The 17,577-nt window shown below is 44.3% G+C and overlaps 1 protein-coding gene across 5 annotated transcripts in view; it reads left to right on the forward strand.

Moving 5' to 3' along the window:
• Nucleotides 1–2,541: 2,541 nt before the first annotated feature.
• LTBP1 (latent transforming growth factor beta binding protein 1) overlaps nucleotides 2,542–17,577 on the forward strand; it is a 204,155-nt gene continuing 189,119 nt past the window's right edge. Inside the window, exons 1-2 of one of the 5 annotated variants that reach the window (XM_054819834.1) lie at nucleotides 2,542–3,380; nucleotides 4,098–4,168. In XM_054819834.1, coding sequence (XP_054675809.1) covers nucleotides 2,935–3,380; nucleotides 4,098–4,168 — 517 coding nt within the window. In that variant the 5' untranslated portion in view covers nucleotides 2,542–2,934. The remainder of the gene's footprint in view (nucleotides 3,381–4,097; nucleotides 4,169–17,577) is intronic. The other 4 variants (XM_054819836.1, XM_054819837.1, XM_054819835.1 and 1 more) reach the window with 4 other exon arrangements.

The following is a 17,577-nucleotide window of genomic DNA, read 5'->3' on the forward strand; positions in this document are numbered from 1 at the left end:
TGTTTATAACTGCAAACTCACTCAGTGCCTTTTCCACAGGAGGTGGGGAGGCAGCCAGGGCGGTTTACTCACAAGCGGTCATACTATTTACCAGAGGATTCTCAGGAACTTTAGTAGCCACTTGGCTTGTTTCTGAAAGCCAGCGTCGAGCTGTTTGGTGCTGGACAGATGCGCTTTTTGGCCTTTGGAAGCAGGGACTTCTATGCGTGAAGAAATTTTGAGCTGAGCTTTAGACTGCAGTGGCGGGTCACTGAAGTTCTCTTTCAGCTGTTACAACTTCTACGGCCAACTCAACATGTCACTGCAGCCAAACCAGGTCCCTAACGCCCAAGACCCTCCAGACTTGCAGGGGAGGGGGGGAAGGTTAAAAAAAGAAGTGACCAAAACCATATAAACAGACAAGAAAAGTGTGGATTTCCATGTTAGAGAAATAAACCACCAAAAGTTAGATATGCCATGTAAATTTGTGAGGAGTGCTTGACCTCAACCAATGAATCTCAGCTAATCCTTAACATTTTCCCAAGACTGTTTTTGAACCTAGATCATTTTATGCAAGGCATCCACCTTTGTGGATATATTTCCCTTGAGGTCCCATACCATTTGCTGTACAGTAGCCAGTAATACGCTGCATTTGCCCCTTGCTTGACATGACTTAAACCCCATATTTCTTAAAAGCAACTGGCTTCTACTGTGGAATGATGCAGTTTTTGCCCTCTGTTCAACAAACCCAGCCACACACGTAGTTGTGATCTCATTCTGGAAAACTTCTGAAGGACAGCGGCCTTGTGCAGAGCAACAATCCTGAGTACCACATCAGTTTCTCTCTACTTACTCAGTCCTCACCCCACCTCTCTTGTTTCAAGGTATTTTTTGTTCCTTAGACACTGTAAAAACATTAAGCGTACTCATGATTGACAATAATTAGCCTTCGGAAGGCTGAACAGTTCAGCTGCTGAGAATATCTTCCAAGTTAAAAAAACAACAGATGTATACGTTTGCTAAGAGAGGACGCAATGGTCTTACAGTTAACTTCTTAGTTATTTTCAAGCTGGGGCTCCTTTTGGGCTTTATCTCAGTGGGGTTTTTTTCTGAACCACCACAGAGTTTCATTCTAGTTTAACCCACTCTGGATTTACAAGCCCCCAGTACTAGTGGCATTTTCTTTTCAAACACTGGGTTTCAATTCAGAGTGCTGGAGGCACAGGAGCAGAAGCCTTTAATGCCGATGTGGCTCCCTTACACTGTGACTATAGAAAGCTCCAAACTCTCATCTATTTAAAACATCTATTTATTTTTGAGCAGTTTTAAATAGATGAGAACTAAGGAGGAAGGGACTGTTGTGCTCTTAACACTGGCTGTCGCCTGGAATCCCGTCAATGTAAAACCCTCCTGCTCCCCGTGCCGGCTGCAGAGCTGCGCCAAGAGCATTTAAGAGCAAAATCTCATCAGTTTGGAGCCAGGGTCAGTGTCCTTAAAGCTCTGGAAAAAAGCAGAGGAGAACCCGGGGAGGAGGACCTGGATTCCAAGCTTTTGGATTTGCGAATGGTTTGATTCTCTGCGAAGTTTCTTGGAAAGAATTCGGACACATCAGCTTCTGAGTATTTTAAAAGATGTAACCTTCAGGGTATTTTGTGAACTTTGTTTTTTCTTTATTTACAGTGCTAAAGGATAACATCAGTTAAGATACGCTGCAGAAAAACAGAGGCAGTTTTGCTTATACATTAATTCCAAGTGTTCTGTTGTGGTTTGTATTTTGTTCTTTAGGAATACATACTGCGTTAACAAACGTAAAGAAACACAAGAAAGAATATGGTCCCTCCTAATCCTGCTAGGATTTCTGCTAAGAGCAATCTCAAACCTATGGCTCTCATCAAGCGGAAACTGAGGAATGTGATTAACTTCAAAGTGTGTGAGCGCTTTCATTGAGTTCCTACCTACAAAGTGAAACAGGTATATAAAGCTTTGGGGGGTTTAAAGCCCTACCTCCATCTGACATCACTGCTCTACCCAGACAGACCCTTAATCTGTTGTATTGAGCCCCGCAGCAAGACACAGGCAGCGAGTAGGGCATTATCCTTTTATTCTTCAACTCCCTCATATCCATTAAAATAGAAATGCTCAACTGTGGCAGAAGCACCAGTCTGTCACCCCAACTGTACGGGATAGCAACGTTGTCCGTGCCACAGGCAGACGGCACGTTAGCGCCCATCAGTTAAAAAACCTATTTTTGAGGCTTGCTTAGCGGCGCAGGGTCTGTCGCAGGCTCTGATCGCCCCGCTGGGAGCCGGGACCCCCTCGGCCGCCCCGCTCCCCGTCCGCATCCCTGTCACCTGGCCCCGGCCGCGGCCCCCCACGCCCCGGGAGCGCCGCCTGACGTCACGGCGGCCCCAGATTGGCTGCGCGGGGCCGGCATCGGGGCAGGGGCACCCACCCCCTCCGCCCCCCTCCCCTCCCGCACACACTCAATCGCGGAGAAACTCTTAAAAAGAGGGTGGGGTTTTTTTTTTTTTCAGTCCGAACTACCTTAAGGGCCGTTTCTTACACACACCCGCAGACCCCTGGCAGCTTCGGCAATCGAAACATCTGCTCTGCATTGCGACCACCCCCCTCCAGCAAACACCCTTCCCCTGCTGCTGCTCCTCCTCCCTTCCCGCTCCGGCTCGCAGCTCGGCTCGCACCCGCCGCTTCCTTTCTTCCAACGATGTTTTCCTGCTCCACGGGGCGACGTGTTTGCTGAACTTTTCTAACAGTTTGGGGGGCGGGTGGGAGGATCCTGAGGCTTTTTTCCTTTCCCCCCCGGAGCAGGTTGGGGGTAGCGAGCGGGATCGGCATCCCGGGTGCAGGTCGCGTACACACGCGTCCTTTGGAGGAGAGACAACCCTTTGCACCGGGGGTCCGCGAAGCTCGCTGGCTGTAGGGGCTCCCGCTGTGGAAATGGCTCGGATCAGATGGGGCTTTCTTCTCCTCGCTGCCTGTGCACTTTTATCACCAGCGCTCGCTGCCTCCGAGAAGGGCAGGCTGAGGAGGATCACGTACGTCCTGCAACCCGGCCGGGGGGGCTCCTCCAGCAGCCGGCATCAGCGCCCGACCCTCCTTGGGGAGCAGCAGCAGCAGCGCACGTTTAACGTACAGCTGAACACGCGCTACAGCGGCGGCGGCACCCTGGAGCGGACCCGGCGGATGAGCAAGCCGGGCGGCGCGAGCGTCCAGCTCCGCTTGGGCCCCGCCGGGCAGGTCCACTCCAACTCCGCCGCTCACGCCTCCTCCTTCGCTAAGCCGGCCCGCTTCAGTCCGCGGCCCAAGCCGCCGCCGGGCACCCACGGCAACAGCAGCGCCGGCCTACCCCTCCGCCAGAAGCACCAGCTGCCGCCGCTGCCGGGGTAAGGTGCCCTGCCGCGCACGTCCCGCCCCGCACGTCCCCCGGTGCCCAGTACGGCTAGGGCGACGGTGATCCCGCCCGCCTGCAGCCTCCCTACCACCCTGAGCATCTTTGTCGCGGCCGTTGTCGCCTCCCCTCGGGGGGTGGGGGGGGAGGGGAGAGAGGCGGGGGGCTCCTGGGGAGCACCGCGGCGTTACCTGCCCGCCGCCGGTCCCCGGCTGGCTGCAAACCCTCTGTGGGCGCATAAACACCGCTGCCCACCCCGTTTCTTTACCGCCTCCCTGCGGCACCTGAGGCCGGGCGCGGGGCCAGCCCCCCCGGGGCACGCGGCGTGTCCCGCGCCCCGCGGGGCCGCGCCTGGGCTGAGGCGTCGAGGGCGCGAGGAGCCCCGCAGCTGCTGTTCTCGCGGTTCTCCCGCTGGGGCGGTCCCGGCCCCCCCCCTTTGTCCTTTACGCCCCTGAAAGCAGCGCTCGGGGTGCCCGTCCGTCCCCGGCCCTCTACGGGAGGCGCCAGCCCGCCTTTCCAGTCAGAGCCGGCGCCGGCTGAAGAGTTTCCTCAGACGCTCTTCGGGACGTTTAATTCTTCCCGCCTTTTCTCTCCCCGGCCCAGCGCCCGCCCCGCGGCCCGGCTAGGTTTGGGGAGCGGGACCGGCCGCCGCCGCGGCGCTGGTGGGGGGCGGGGGCCGCCGGACTCTCGCCCCTCTTTGCTGTTCCCGCAGGGTCAATGTCTGCGGGGGGCAGTGCTGCCACGGCTGGAGCAAGGCCACGGGCTCCCAGAGGTGCATCAAGCGTGAGTACCCGTATGGGTCGGGGGGGGGGGAAACGACAGCCATTGCGGTCAGTGCCGGGGGGACCTGTGGGGACCGCGCTGTCATGTGGCGAGGTGGTGGATCCCGACATCGGCTGTAGGCAAAGAGGTGCTGGTTGAGCTACAGATCCCACCTGCACCGCCCTGTCTCGGCTGGAGCAAGCACGCTGGTTAACCCCTCTCCTACAGCATCGTGGTGCATGGCTGTTGTAACACTTTGTTTTTCATCCCTAAATCCCTTCTTGCTAACCTTCAGCTTTGCTAAGGGATGAACAGCGGGTGCTTATTATGTTTATTCTCAGCATAGATAGTGGTATTGTTGGAAAGAGCTTTGCAGAGGTTATTTTTTGTGGGGAAGAAAACCACATTAATGCTTGGGTGTTGGAAGTTTTGCTAAACAGGAGGGCTTAATAGGGTAAAGAGCCTGCCAGAGGAGCACAGGTGGGAAGCAAGGAATTGCCATCTACCCTCACTGTCCCTTCACCAGCAGCTCACGTGATGATCCCATGCTTAGGGCATGGAATTTTTGAAGCATTGAAAAAGGCAAAAGAAGCAGGTTTGGAGAAGTTCCTGTACAGGGATGTACCTTTACTGGGATATCTAGAAACACAAAGTATGTGCATAAAATAACACTGATTGAATCAATGCTATTATACTAATTTCTAATGAACAACATGCATGCTCATTTAGGCAGGATTTAGGATGACTGCAACTGGCTAAACTGGGGTGATGTTGCCAAGAGGTCATGGAAAACTGGAGTGTCATACCTAAAAGGGTTTCCTGAAGAGGTATCAGCAAGATTGGGCAGATCTTGAAATGTTGCTTTTGTTCAGCAGGACAGGCTTCTGTCCCTAAGAGAGTTGGATGAAACGTTACTTTCAAGATGCAAACTCTGCGTTTTTTTTATAGTGGCTTTTGTCCCTGTGTGGCATTTTTCACAATAGGGAGCAATCACATTTGTAATTCTCAGTGAGGTCAAGTACCTTTGACCTGCATTGGAGCTGTTCCTAAGAAGCAAAGACTTTATTATAGTAGGCTATTAAAGATAAAACTTAACAATTTCCCTGAACAATTTAGACATGCATTTCAGGTCGTGTTCTAAATTAACATTTTCAGCTTAAAATACATGCTGCTGTGTTAGGTTAGTCACCTTTCTTAACACTTGCTACAATTACTAGAATGATTTCCTTCAGCTTGAATTGTTTGAGGTGGTATTTTGAGGCTAATTGCAGAGCTTAATAAACACCTACCTTAGCTGAAAGACTAATCAAAGTGAAAAGAACCTAATAATTTCAGGAGATTAAAAGTAAAAAATTATTTCAACTGCAATGCTCTTAACCAATTTTATTTCCACTATTTTGAACAAAACTCAAACATTTTTCCTTTTGTGGCTCTTTCTCTGTCTTGTAGTAACTCTTCTTTCCAGATAACTTCATCCTGTTTAACTTTTGTGTATAAATTAGGTAGTCTTTGCTTTCTGTCCTTAACTTTCATATGTTCAACTTCTCCCATTATCATCCAATTGTTCTTTCCTTTTTGTCTTCTCTTTTTATTTATTCCTTTCTATATTTAGGGCCTTCAATCAGGACTAAGTCAGGCAACTAGATTTTTATGGGATAACTGTAGAATCTCATTTAAATCCATGAATTACTTGGCTCATTCATATAGTTATTGGAGGAATGGAGCAGCACATAAAGAGTTAAAAGAAAGGTGTGTGTATGTGGGTTCTTTGGCCTTTCTTTCTTACTTTGTGTCTTTGGTATTGGGCCTTCCTTAGCACTAAATATTTTTGCTGCCTTCTCTGATGCTACTCTGATACCTCCCAGCAATGGTATAATACGCTTGGCTTGGAACTTCTCAGTTTTACCCCTTTGGTAAAAGGGAAGCACTTAAATGTACTGAAGCTGTCTGTTCTGTAGCTTAGGCAAACCATGAGATAGTGTTGACTTGATTTAGCTGTGGAAGATTAGTCTCACAGTCATAAAAGCCAGATACCTCCTGATGTTCCTTTCAGAAGAACAAAAACCTATAATTGAACAAAAGTTAACCCCTCTGTTTCCTGTAAAAATAAGTGATTTTTAAATTCAGATAGTGGGCTCTGTTGGTTTCGAGTGGCTTATTGCAGTTGTGGAATAATTGTGCCACAGATGCAGGCACACCTGAGCTGACTTCATGCAGAGTCAGTTTGGATCTGTCAGGGTTTATTAGGCTCAGTATCACTTTAATAAGCTATTTGGCCTCTAGGGCCAGTTTATATTCTTTTGCATGGTGCAAAGCCTGAGCTAATAAACCCCAGACCCATACTGGCTCTTTCCAGAGCCAACTTCCATTTGTCTGCATTGTGCTTCCAGAACCAAAGTGCTGAGAGCCAGCTCTGATCAGCGAGGCTTATTAGCTCAGGTGTAATCCCAGACTGGAACAAGCACCATGTGTTTCTGCTCTGCTGCACCTGTGTGAATAAGCCTGCCTGTAACCCACAGAAAGAGGGGTCGAAGAGAAGAGGTATGGTCTTGCAGTGTAGGCTTTGTTAATCTTCCCCCCACTTCCTTTCTCTTGGATGGTGGCGTTTGCTAGCCCTGCTTTCTCACGGATGGGGCTATGGCTGAGGCTGTTGTTCCCTCGGGTGACTTCTGTCCCAGGCGGGTGGCAGTCTGGCTGGGAGCAGTGGCAGCTGCATTGCATTTCCCTCAGTAGCAGCAGCAGGGGGTATTTGAAATGTTTCTGTGCAGATCAGAAGGCAGCATCTGTACGGAGGAGGCAAGTAGACTTTTCAAGTCCTTTTCCTAAGTTTTAGTTTGAAGCTGAACTGCCTGTTGTGTTTGCGGTATTTATGTTCTCTTGGAAGCCTGACAGTCTCACCTCAGAAGGTGAGCTTCTGTTCTCCTGTGAACTACCTGTATGAGAGTGCCTGCTGTATCCAATTTTACGCATATAGGCTTTTCCCCTTCTGTGCCTAATATTTCAGTTTTACATTGTAAAGTTTTACCTTAAGAACTTCTTTTTCAAACTTGATGCAGTTCTTTGTAAGTAAAGTCACACCATTCTAATTAAAAAGATGAAACCATAAAGCTCAGTGTTAAAAGTATTCAGAATTGCTTTTTGCTGGGAGAATGTCTAACAATAAAAAAAGACCTTTTTGAAGCGTTCAGAACATCCACCTTTGGGTAAAGACAAAGGTGGGAAAAATTCAACCACAGCAATAAACACCTTGGAAAGTTATAAGCACATGAAGGCATTTATGGCAAAGATCTATGATCATTTATGGCAAAGTCTTCTAGTCATAGTTATCATAGGTTATAATCTGGGTAAGCGCAATAATAAGACACCACCAAGGCTGGAGACATCATGTTTTGTTAGTACTTGTTGCATTACCAGAGTATATTATACAAACATTAATTAGCTCTGTAACATGGCTGTAAGGCAAGTAAAACCTAGAGTGTGGGGTTTTTGTTATTTATTTCATTTATGGAAATTGAACCATAGGTTAAATGCAGCCTTGGACAAGTTACAACAACTGACTGGAAGGCCTAAGCTGGAAATTAGGAGTTCCTGCCTCTCAACTGCATGTTTATCCTATTGAAACCTGTTGTCTCCTGCTTTGTTACTTGCTACTAAATTTCTATTACTTAATACTACTTTCTACAAAGTATGCTCTTCTGTTTGTTCTGGTTTTGTGTTCCTTAATGATTACAAGGAGCTGTTTTTCATGTTAGGAAGTCAAGAAAGAAATTACCTACTATATGCAGGATCTGATATCTTAAAAAAAAGGTATCCTTTTTCTAATAGTAGACCCCTTCTAAAATGTATAATAGTATGTTTTGTCTGGTATATTAATACAAATTGTGTGTGAGTGTTCTCAATGTAAACTGGATAGTTTAAAAAACAGCATTGCCTGAAGGAATTCTAACTTTCACTAACATAAAGATGAGAATTAACAAATGCTAGTGGGAAGGAGAGAGTTGGCTGTTAATGGAGTACTGAAGTATGAGCTCCTTATTGCAGCAGTGTAAGGAAAGCTCTTAGGGCAAACAGGTGAGGAAGTGGATTTTACAGGATTCTACTTAGAGTAAACCTCTTATAGAGGAATTACTGTCTGTGTAGATGTGGAAGTCATGTATACCATCCTTGTCAATTAAGAGAAAAAGGATCTTGTTTCTTTGTCAGCTGAAGGTGGTGTGTGTGTGCATGCATGTATTTCATGCATGGGCATAAGGTGAGGATTTTGGAGTTGGAACTGGACTAGATTCTTTGAGTTTGGTCATGAAATTCTTTCTTATCTGCCACGTGCTCAGGTACCTCGGAAAGGTCATCAGAAAATAAGACAAACAGTCTGTTGTCTTTTTTGTATTAAAATACTGTCTTGCTTATTCTCTTCTCTTTCAAAAGACTTCCTCACTCAACATTAAATAAATGCACTATAGATAAACAAGGTTTAATTTATTTTTCAGAATAAGAAAATATGCAACAGTAGAGCCTTTCTGCTGGACAAGGAGGAGACTAGAAAGTTGTCTTAATACTTGCCCGGACTAAAGGTCCCCTTTATGCAGTTTTAGGAACTGAACAGCCTCTGCTTGTATATTGCTATTCAGTTTGAGCCATCTGATCCCTAAACCTCCAGAGCTATACTTCTCACTGTTGCTGAGTTAGCATGCCACAGCTTTGTGTCTCCTTCAGGACAAGGGCACTTCACAATGCGCCCAGTAATTCTAGACTCCGAGTTGTCCAAGACGTAGATGGAGCATGCCCTAGGTTGCTTCTAGCTTGTGCTCCTGAATTTTCTAGGGGAAGGTGAGGGAGAGGTTGTATGCTTAGGTCTTGTTCTGATACAGGGATCAGGATCCAGACCTGGAAACTTGGAAGTATACATGGGTCCCCCAGTTTAGATATAAAACTCTGTACCACTAAATATTTTAATATTGTTTGCTCAGAATCTACTCTTTTTCTGTCTTCAGTTCAGCTCTTGGAAATGGTGGTATCCAGGAGAGCTGTACTTCTCATCATTGGAACTGAGTACTTCAAACGTTTGCAGCTGTGCTTCATGGAGGTTTTCTGGTCATAAATGGTTCCTAAGACTTGTGCTTAATCAGTTTTGTGGCTTTGAGTTTTACCAAGTTCTGTTTATTTACGTTATGTATACAAAGCCTAACTATAACATACTCTCCCCAAATGTTGTTTCTTCTTACTCTAAAAAGTGGTATTGGCCTCCTTCAAATTGTCTAAATCAAAATTAAATGTCTCAATTTTAGAGATGTAACTACTTTGACCTCACGTGGTCCTAAAAAGCACATATACATTAGTCCTTTTTAATCTATTCTTAAAGCACTTCAAAATTGAAAGCCGTTACTTGAGTAGCTTGGTTTTGCCTCTGCTGTGCTTGCTACTGTAATAAGTAAATAAAATTTTTGAATTTCATATACAAGGAATAGATTGGCTTTTCTAGTGGGAAAGCTCTTGTTAGCCCTCAGTGGTAGTTCTACTCTGCTTTACTCTGCTTTATTTTTCACTTACCATCCTTGGGAATGGAGGAGAATCATAGAATGGTTTGGGTTGGAAGGGACCTTAAAGATCATCTGGTTCCAACCCCCCTGCCATGGGCAGGGACATCCTCCACTAGACTAGGTTGCCCAAAGCCTCATCCAACCTGGCCTTAAACACTTCCAGGGATGGGGCCTCCACAACCTAATGAGAAGAATGAGAGGATCCAGATTCTTGTAATCTTTAGCTTTGTCTACATTAGTAAGCAGTGTGGACTAATGGGAGCCGGTCTATAGACTAAAGCTTTTGGTTTTGAATGACCTGAGTCCCATGGTATGTGTGTTTCAGGGTTTAGTATTTTATTTTGGACTAGGTGTAGTCTGGTCCATGGAATGAATGCCCATCAGAGGCTGAAATACATTAGGTGCATTCTCGGAGCGTTCACATTTTGGGTTTAGTTTTATATTATTTTAAAATTCTTTTTCTTCTGCATCTAAAGGAAATATAGTGCACGCACCTTAAGATGGCCCCACAACACAAACTAAACCTTGGTGAGTGCGATTGGTAAGACAGGCTTCAGTGTCCATCTCTTGGCCATGGATGGCAGCCAGCCTTCCTCCTGCAAGAGGAGGCAGTAAGAGCTGTGAGAAGATGGGGAGCTGTTAGCTGCTGCCTGCCATACAGACATCACCGTGCCGTCGCCACATTTGGGCGAGGAAACATTAAGCTCACAATTAGTGTGAGGTGAAACCTACCCAGGCTTTTCTTTGTGAGCCATTTGGGACTTTACTGGAAACAAGTAAGGTTATAATGATACATAGTCTCTATTTCATACAAATACTACATGTGTGTATAGATTTAAAACAAATAAAAAAGACCCTTAAAAGAAACTTTTAACTCAGGGTGTTGTGCTCCTGCACTGAAGCAGACAACAGATCCATAGCGAATTTGTTCAGCTCGTTGCAGCAGTTAGTGTTAACAGAAGCAGGACATGCAGGAAAGTTGTGGTAAATCTACAGTGGGTAAAGTCCTGAATGCTTTCTCTGTTAATATATTATCAGACGGAACACAGAAAATGGTGAATATTTTTCTTTTTTTCTCCCCTTTCAGTTTTGTTGGCTATTTGTTTTTAACATATAGTTTGGAAGTGGTGTAGAAAGCTGTGTAGGTGCTGGGGGGAGCAGTGGCGTATCAGTGATTGCACAGTGTTCTCCTGGTTCTGCACATGTGCAGGAAGAAAATGATGTGTTGAAAGTGATGTGATACTTTGATACTTACAATACTAGTCTTACACCTCTCTTCTGTACAGCCACTCTTCCTGAGTGTGGAGAAGAGCTGGAAGTGGGCATGCTCCCCTTTCCTTCCTCTCCAGCAAAGTGAGAGAGCAGGGCAAAGCAGCTGTGTGTACGGGATCAGAGAGCCTCCTGGCCTTTGGGAAAGTGGGGCTTGTAGTGAGGGGTGGGGTTCTGCACTCTGTGGGGCCTTGAGAAGAAGTTGGGTGCAACACCTCTAATGATACCCTCCAGCCTCCAGCATGAAGGGCTGCTTGTGCCAACTGATCCTGTCTTAAAGCAAGCTTGGATCACCTGGGAGCTTCCCTCTGCTGGCTCCTTGTTCAAATACTGCGGTACTGGGTCTTAGATTATGGGTGGTTCAGGTTGTCAAGTGAGTCTGTAGTCTGTAACTAGCATGGACTGATACTGGGTTGGGTTTGAGGCTTTTGCTTTACTTTTTTTGTTCTGCCTTTAAAAGCACTGGTACTTGACTTGTGTAGCCTTATTCCTAGAAAACAGATCCTCTCCATTGACTAGAAAGCAAGCAAAGCTTTAGCATCTCTCCACATTAATTTCTGACTGTACACAGAAGAGGAGCAAGGATTTTACATTTTAGCAAGGCAAGATGTTCATTTAAATACAGAGCTAAAAATAGTTCTGCTCAGCCATGTTCTTTTTTGTGAAACGCAGATAGTAATCCCTGCATAAACCTAGGGTTTTGGAGAGCTGCTTCCTAATAAAGGGGGATTGTTTTGTGTCCTATGGCAAGATTTGTTTTTTCAGAATTCAAATCAGTTTTTTTATTATCTCTAGATGGCAGTTTAGGCCTGGATTTTCAGAGAAACTCAACTAAATGGTGAATTTTTATTGGGAATTGGTTGCATTTAGGAAAGACTTTATTGTTCTTAGCATTTTAATTATTATGATTAATAGTCTTTTCTCTGGTATTTCTTTTATGTAACACTGCAGTTGTCTGAATCCTGCATCCAGTTAAAATTTTCAATTGTCCCTTTATTGAGTTTCTCTTAGTTTGTTCAGTTTCCTGCATATTTCTTACAAAGTACTTTGTAACAAAATGAATAAGCACTGTAATGAGAAAGGTTAAGGGAATTAAAAGGATTGCAGACCAGAGTGTTAACCACTCCAGCAAGCAAGAACAACACATAACATATGAATCTGCTGGTTTCCTTGGCTTAGTCTGTTTTGCAGTGAATGATTTTTTTTATACTGAAATGATAGAACGATCTATAGCATGCAAAATGTTCGTACTGTTGGAATATGTATAATTATGATCTCATTATAATTAAATACTTTAATGTCTCCCAGATTCTAAAGTCTAAGTATTTATACTATATAAACTCCAGTAAACACAATGTGAATGAAAATGCCAAGTATCAAACAGCATGTTATATTCTTATGACGGATAAAATAAAGTGTCCTTTTGCTGAAGTTAGGCTTTTGAAGTATTTGAGTATAGCTGCTATTGAATTCTGATAAACCTTAGCATTTAGAGATAATACTATGAAGATACATAGAAAATAACCTTAATAAAGTACATTATGTTGTCATTAGGTTAGGAGATAAAGTCTGTGACTTCTGTTTGTTTTAAAAGAAATACCTATGCCAAAAGCATTGGTTTTTATTTCCCTTTGTTGTGGTTTAACCTGGCAGACAGCTAAAACAACCACACAGCCGTTCGCTCACTCTCCCTGCCAGTGGGATGGGGGGAGAGAATCAAAAAGAAAAAGGTAAAACTTGTGGGTTGAGATAAAGATGGTTTAATAGGACAGAAAAGGAAGAGAATAATTAATAACAACAATGATAAAAGAATATACAAAACAAGTGATGCACAGCACAATTGCTTACCACGTTCAGAGCACCAATGTCCAGTTAGCTTCTGAGCCACAATCCCAATCCCTGGCCAGCTTCCCCCAAGTTATATACTAAGCATGATGCCATAGGGTATGGAATATCCCTTTGGCCAGTTTGGATCTTGGCTGTGTTCCCTCCCAGCTTCTTGTGCACTGCCAGCCTCCTTGCTGGTGGGGCAGTATGAGAAGCTGAAAAGTCCTTGGCTGCTTGGCAACAACCAAAACATCAGTGTGTTATCAACACTATTCTCATCCTAAATCCAAACCACAGTGCTATATCAGCTGCTAGGAAGAAAATTAACTCTATCTCAGCTGAAACCAGGACACACTCCTTTCTTGGAGGTCATGTTTATGTAGCCATCCACACCAGTGTGGGAATGCATCAGATATTTTGAAGTGAACCAGTGAAGAATTCCAACAGCAACACATGCTTTTATTTGAAGTATACTTAGGGAAAGATTTTCCTAAGACCCCATATAATTATGATAAAAATAAAGTTCCTATGTAGGAAGGCACAGATGGTTGTAGTGTAGATGTATACAGGTTTTCTGCAGTTAATGCCATTTCTTCTGATTATTTAAGTAATTTCAACCTTTTTTTTTTTTTTACTGGAATGGCCTTACAATGTGGTTGTCTCACCCTTGGTCACAAATTCCTCTCTTCCCCCATCCTCAATGAATGTATAGAACTGTTGAATATATTTTTGGTAAAATTCAACTTTTGAAAACTATTTGGAGAGAGATACTGAGATGGAGAACTAGATTCCCAGAAAAGCATTAGATGGTGAGCACCAAATGTTCCTTCAGTTAGCTTTTGGGTTTCTAGTCTCCAGCGTTGCATTCTCAATCCTGGCAATGACTTAGGACTTAAAATGGTATCCATACTACAAGTGTAAAAGTAAGCGGTGAGCTAATCAGTAGGGCAATTCAGAGAACAGGAAACTATTATAAACTTTGCTCTTCTCCAGGATGTCGGCACCATATTCGGGTTTTTCTGAGGGAAGCTAGAATATGCCTCTTTGCTTTCAGAACTCACAGCTTTTCACTCTCAAGAAAGTGCTTCAGTGCTTTTCTTTTGGAATTGGTGGGAGGTCATCACTCTGTCTTTCAACACAGTAGGAGTTAAAGGTGCCTTTGTATCACAACTTTTTGTTTAGGATGTCCACCCAACCAAGATGGGCTTTAGTTTGGTTTCCTTGTGTGTTTGAGGAATAGGAATCTTGAATTAATGAAATAAGAAAGACAGTATTAGGAATACTGTTAAAGGCATAGCAATGCTGCATGTAAAGGAACTTGAAATTTCTGCTCACAGTGTTAGTTTTTCCCCTTTCTGTAAACTTGGTGCATGTATAATTTCTGGACCATTTTATGGTGGAATCTGAAACAACCCCACGCTTATAATCCTCTTTCAACTTACTGCATTTTTTATTATTTGCCCTCTAGCATGTATTTTGCCTGACAGGATTTGCACACTCTGAGAGAAGTTGATATATACTGTGCCAATGTGTGCAGAGATGAAATTTGTTGAAAGTCAATGCATTCTGCTTAAACTGATGCTTGACTATGTGTGGCTAAGAGGAGGGGGGAAAAAAATGTATGTTAAACTTTATGTGGAAACAGAACGGAAAAATCTAGTGGATGGGCTCACTAGAAATAACACGAAACTCACAACACGGTTGTAGTGTTATCATTGTCTCAAAGTATTAGAAATTCAGGAATGACATTGAGAAATTTTTGTGGACGTTTAAGTATTAACCAACAGTAGTTGCCTGATAAGAGATGCTTAAAGGTGGAGCTGAGGCTAGAAGGTTAGAAACTTGGGTACAGGAAAGTTTTGGGACATTTACATTTGTTTATTATGAGCTTCCCACTGAAAAGTACATTTTTGTGAATTTCTATTTTCCATATGATCTAGACACACAAGGAAACAAACTTATAAATGAGATCCCTCCCAATTCAGCTCACTCAGAGCTCAGTTGGGAAGGGTTCTGTGAGAAGTTTCCATGGAGGATAAAGGAGCTAGCAAGTGCTGGGAGTTTTTCAAGAATGCTCTCCTGGAAGCACAAAACCAGTACCTGCAGGGAAGTAGGCAGAGCAGGAGACCCCCTTGGCTTAACTGCCAGCTTCTGAGTCTCTTCTAAACCAAAAGGGAAACGTACCAGAGGTTAAAAAGCAGATGAATACCCATTGAGAATAAGGGCATTGCCAAGGCATGCAAAGATGCAGTCAGAAAAGCAAAAGCTCAGCACAAATTGAAATTGGCCAGAGATGTCAAAAACTACGAGAGAGGGTTCTTCAGGTGCATAAACAACAAGCAGAAGGATAATATTGGCCCACTGTTCAACAGGAGAGGTGAATTATTCACCAGCAATGCTGAAAAGGCAGAGGTTCTCAACACTTCCTTCACCTCTGTCTTCACCAGCACTGTTGGGCCCCAGGCCTTAGAAACAAAAATCCTGGTCGATGCAAACACGGACCCACCATCAGTGAAGAGAAGAGTTGGTATGTGAACTATTACAGGAGCTTGACCCTTACAAATTGATGGGCCCTGACAACACCCACCTGAGGGTATTAAGAGAGCTGGCTGACATCATTGTGAGCACAAATTGTGCTTGACAAACCTAATCACTTTCTATGACAAAGTAATCTTCTTGGCTGATGTGGGGTGAGCAGTGGATGTTGTCTACCTGGATTTCTCCAAGGCTTTTGATACAGTTCCCCACAGCTGCCTCCTAGAGAAACTGATGTGTTATGGTCTAGACAAGTGGTCTCTGTGGCCTTAGGGGAACTGGCTGATAGACTGCACCCAGAGGGTGGTGGTAAATAGTTCTTTTTTTGAACTGGTAACCTGTCACAAATGGGGTCCCCCAGGGATTGATACTGGGCCCAACACTTTGATATCTATATAACTGATCTGGATGATGGGATCAAGTACACCCTGATGAAGTTTGCAGATGATGCCAAACTGAGTGGGGAAGTAGGCACTTTGGAAGGGAGAGCCACCCCACAGGAAGGCCTAGATAGGCTGGAAGAGTGGGCTGACAAGAACCTTATGAAGTTCAGCAAGGACAAAGGTCCTGCACCTGGGAAAACATAATCCAGGACTGCAGCACAGGCTGGGATCCACCTGGCTGGAGAGCAGCTCTGTGGAAAGGCACCTGGGGGTGCTGGTGGACAACAAGTTCAATATGAGTGAACAGTGTGCTGCAGCAGCAAAGGCAGGCAACAGGATGCTGGGTTGCATCAACGAGGTCATCACCAGCAGAGATAAAGAAGTCATTATCCCGCTCTACTACTGTGGCTTGTCAGGCCACACCTGGAATAGTGTGTTCAGTTTTGGTCCCTGCTATACAAACAAGGTGTGGACAGGCTGGAGAAGGGCCACCAGGATGATCAAAGGACTGGGAAGCCTGCCATATGAGGGAAGGCTGAGAGAATTGGGTTTGTTCAGCCTTGAGAAAAGAAGGCTTAGGGGTGATTTCATCACCAGATTCCTGTACTTAAAGGATGGCTACAAAGATGATGGAGACTCCCTTTTTGCAAGGAGTTGCATGGTAAAGATGAAGGGTACCAGGTGCAAGTTACTCCTGGGGAGTTTTTGATTAGACTTTAGCAGAAAAAACTTCACAATGGGAACAATCAGCCATTGGGATAATCTCCCCAGGGAAGTGGTGGATTCCCCAACATTGGACGCTGTTAAGATTTGGCTGGATGGGGTGCTGGGCCATCTTGTCTAGACGGTGCTTTTGTCTGGATGGAGCTTTTGCCAAGAAAGGTTGGACCAGGTGATCCTTGAGGTCCCTTCCAACCTGGTATTCTATGATTCTGTGTTACTGTTCGAAGAAGGTAATTGTGAATCAAGGTAAAATCAAAGTGATTCATACAGAAATCAGATCTTAATGATCTTAATTCAAGAATTATCAGGAATTTAATATAAAAAAATTTTCATGACAAGTAGAGTTATTTGTATCTGTATTTTGATACTTTCAAAAGGTCCAAAAATTTTCATCTAAACTTCAATACATGATAATATTTTATACTTACTGATTTAATATAATAAATTATGCTTGATTTATTATGTATTAAACCAGAAATACATTCTGTATATGTAGAAGTTTAAAAATATTTACATATTTTAAGACTGTTATAAGCCTTTTATTTTAGATTTTGCTCCTGCAGATATTTAGATACTCTTTAACCAAAATAACAACACATAGTCTGAAAAGTGCATATGTATATATTGGTCCCAAACCAACATACAGATGTGTTGGAAGGGGCGTGTTTAATCCTAATGGTAATGTTGTTATTTTATATTTGCTTTTCTGAAAGACTACCGTAGACACAACCATAACAGGCCTGATGTGCATCCCTCTAACCCAGTATTGTCTGCGACGGTGGTGAGCAGTAGTTGATCAGGGCAAGATGCATAAAAAGGATGAACATGTTGGGATACAGCCACAGAAAATGCTTTCAGCTTCTGGTGATTTAGGGACTTCTGAAGCAAATGTGGCACTGTGGCTTTATTTTTAGTAGATACAGATTGTGTGGTCTTAAAACACAAAAAAACCGCAACCCAAAAGAACCCCACATTCCTTCACCAGGCTTCTGGAAAGCGGGGGGAGGTTGGCTAGGTTGTCTATGCCGGGTCTTCCAACATGGCCAACTTCCTTGACACAGCAAGTTTTGGATGCTGAATCTAACAGGTTCAAAAAGCAGATCTCTGAACTCTTGACAGAAAAATCTATTGAGGGTTATTAAATGCAAAACCAGCA

The sequence above is a fragment of the Grus americana genome, chromosome 3 (assembly GCF_028858705.1).
Source record: "Grus americana isolate bGruAme1 chromosome 3, bGruAme1.mat, whole genome shotgun sequence".
Classification (NCBI taxonomy): Eukaryota; Metazoa; Chordata; class Aves; order Gruiformes; family Gruidae; genus Grus; species Grus americana.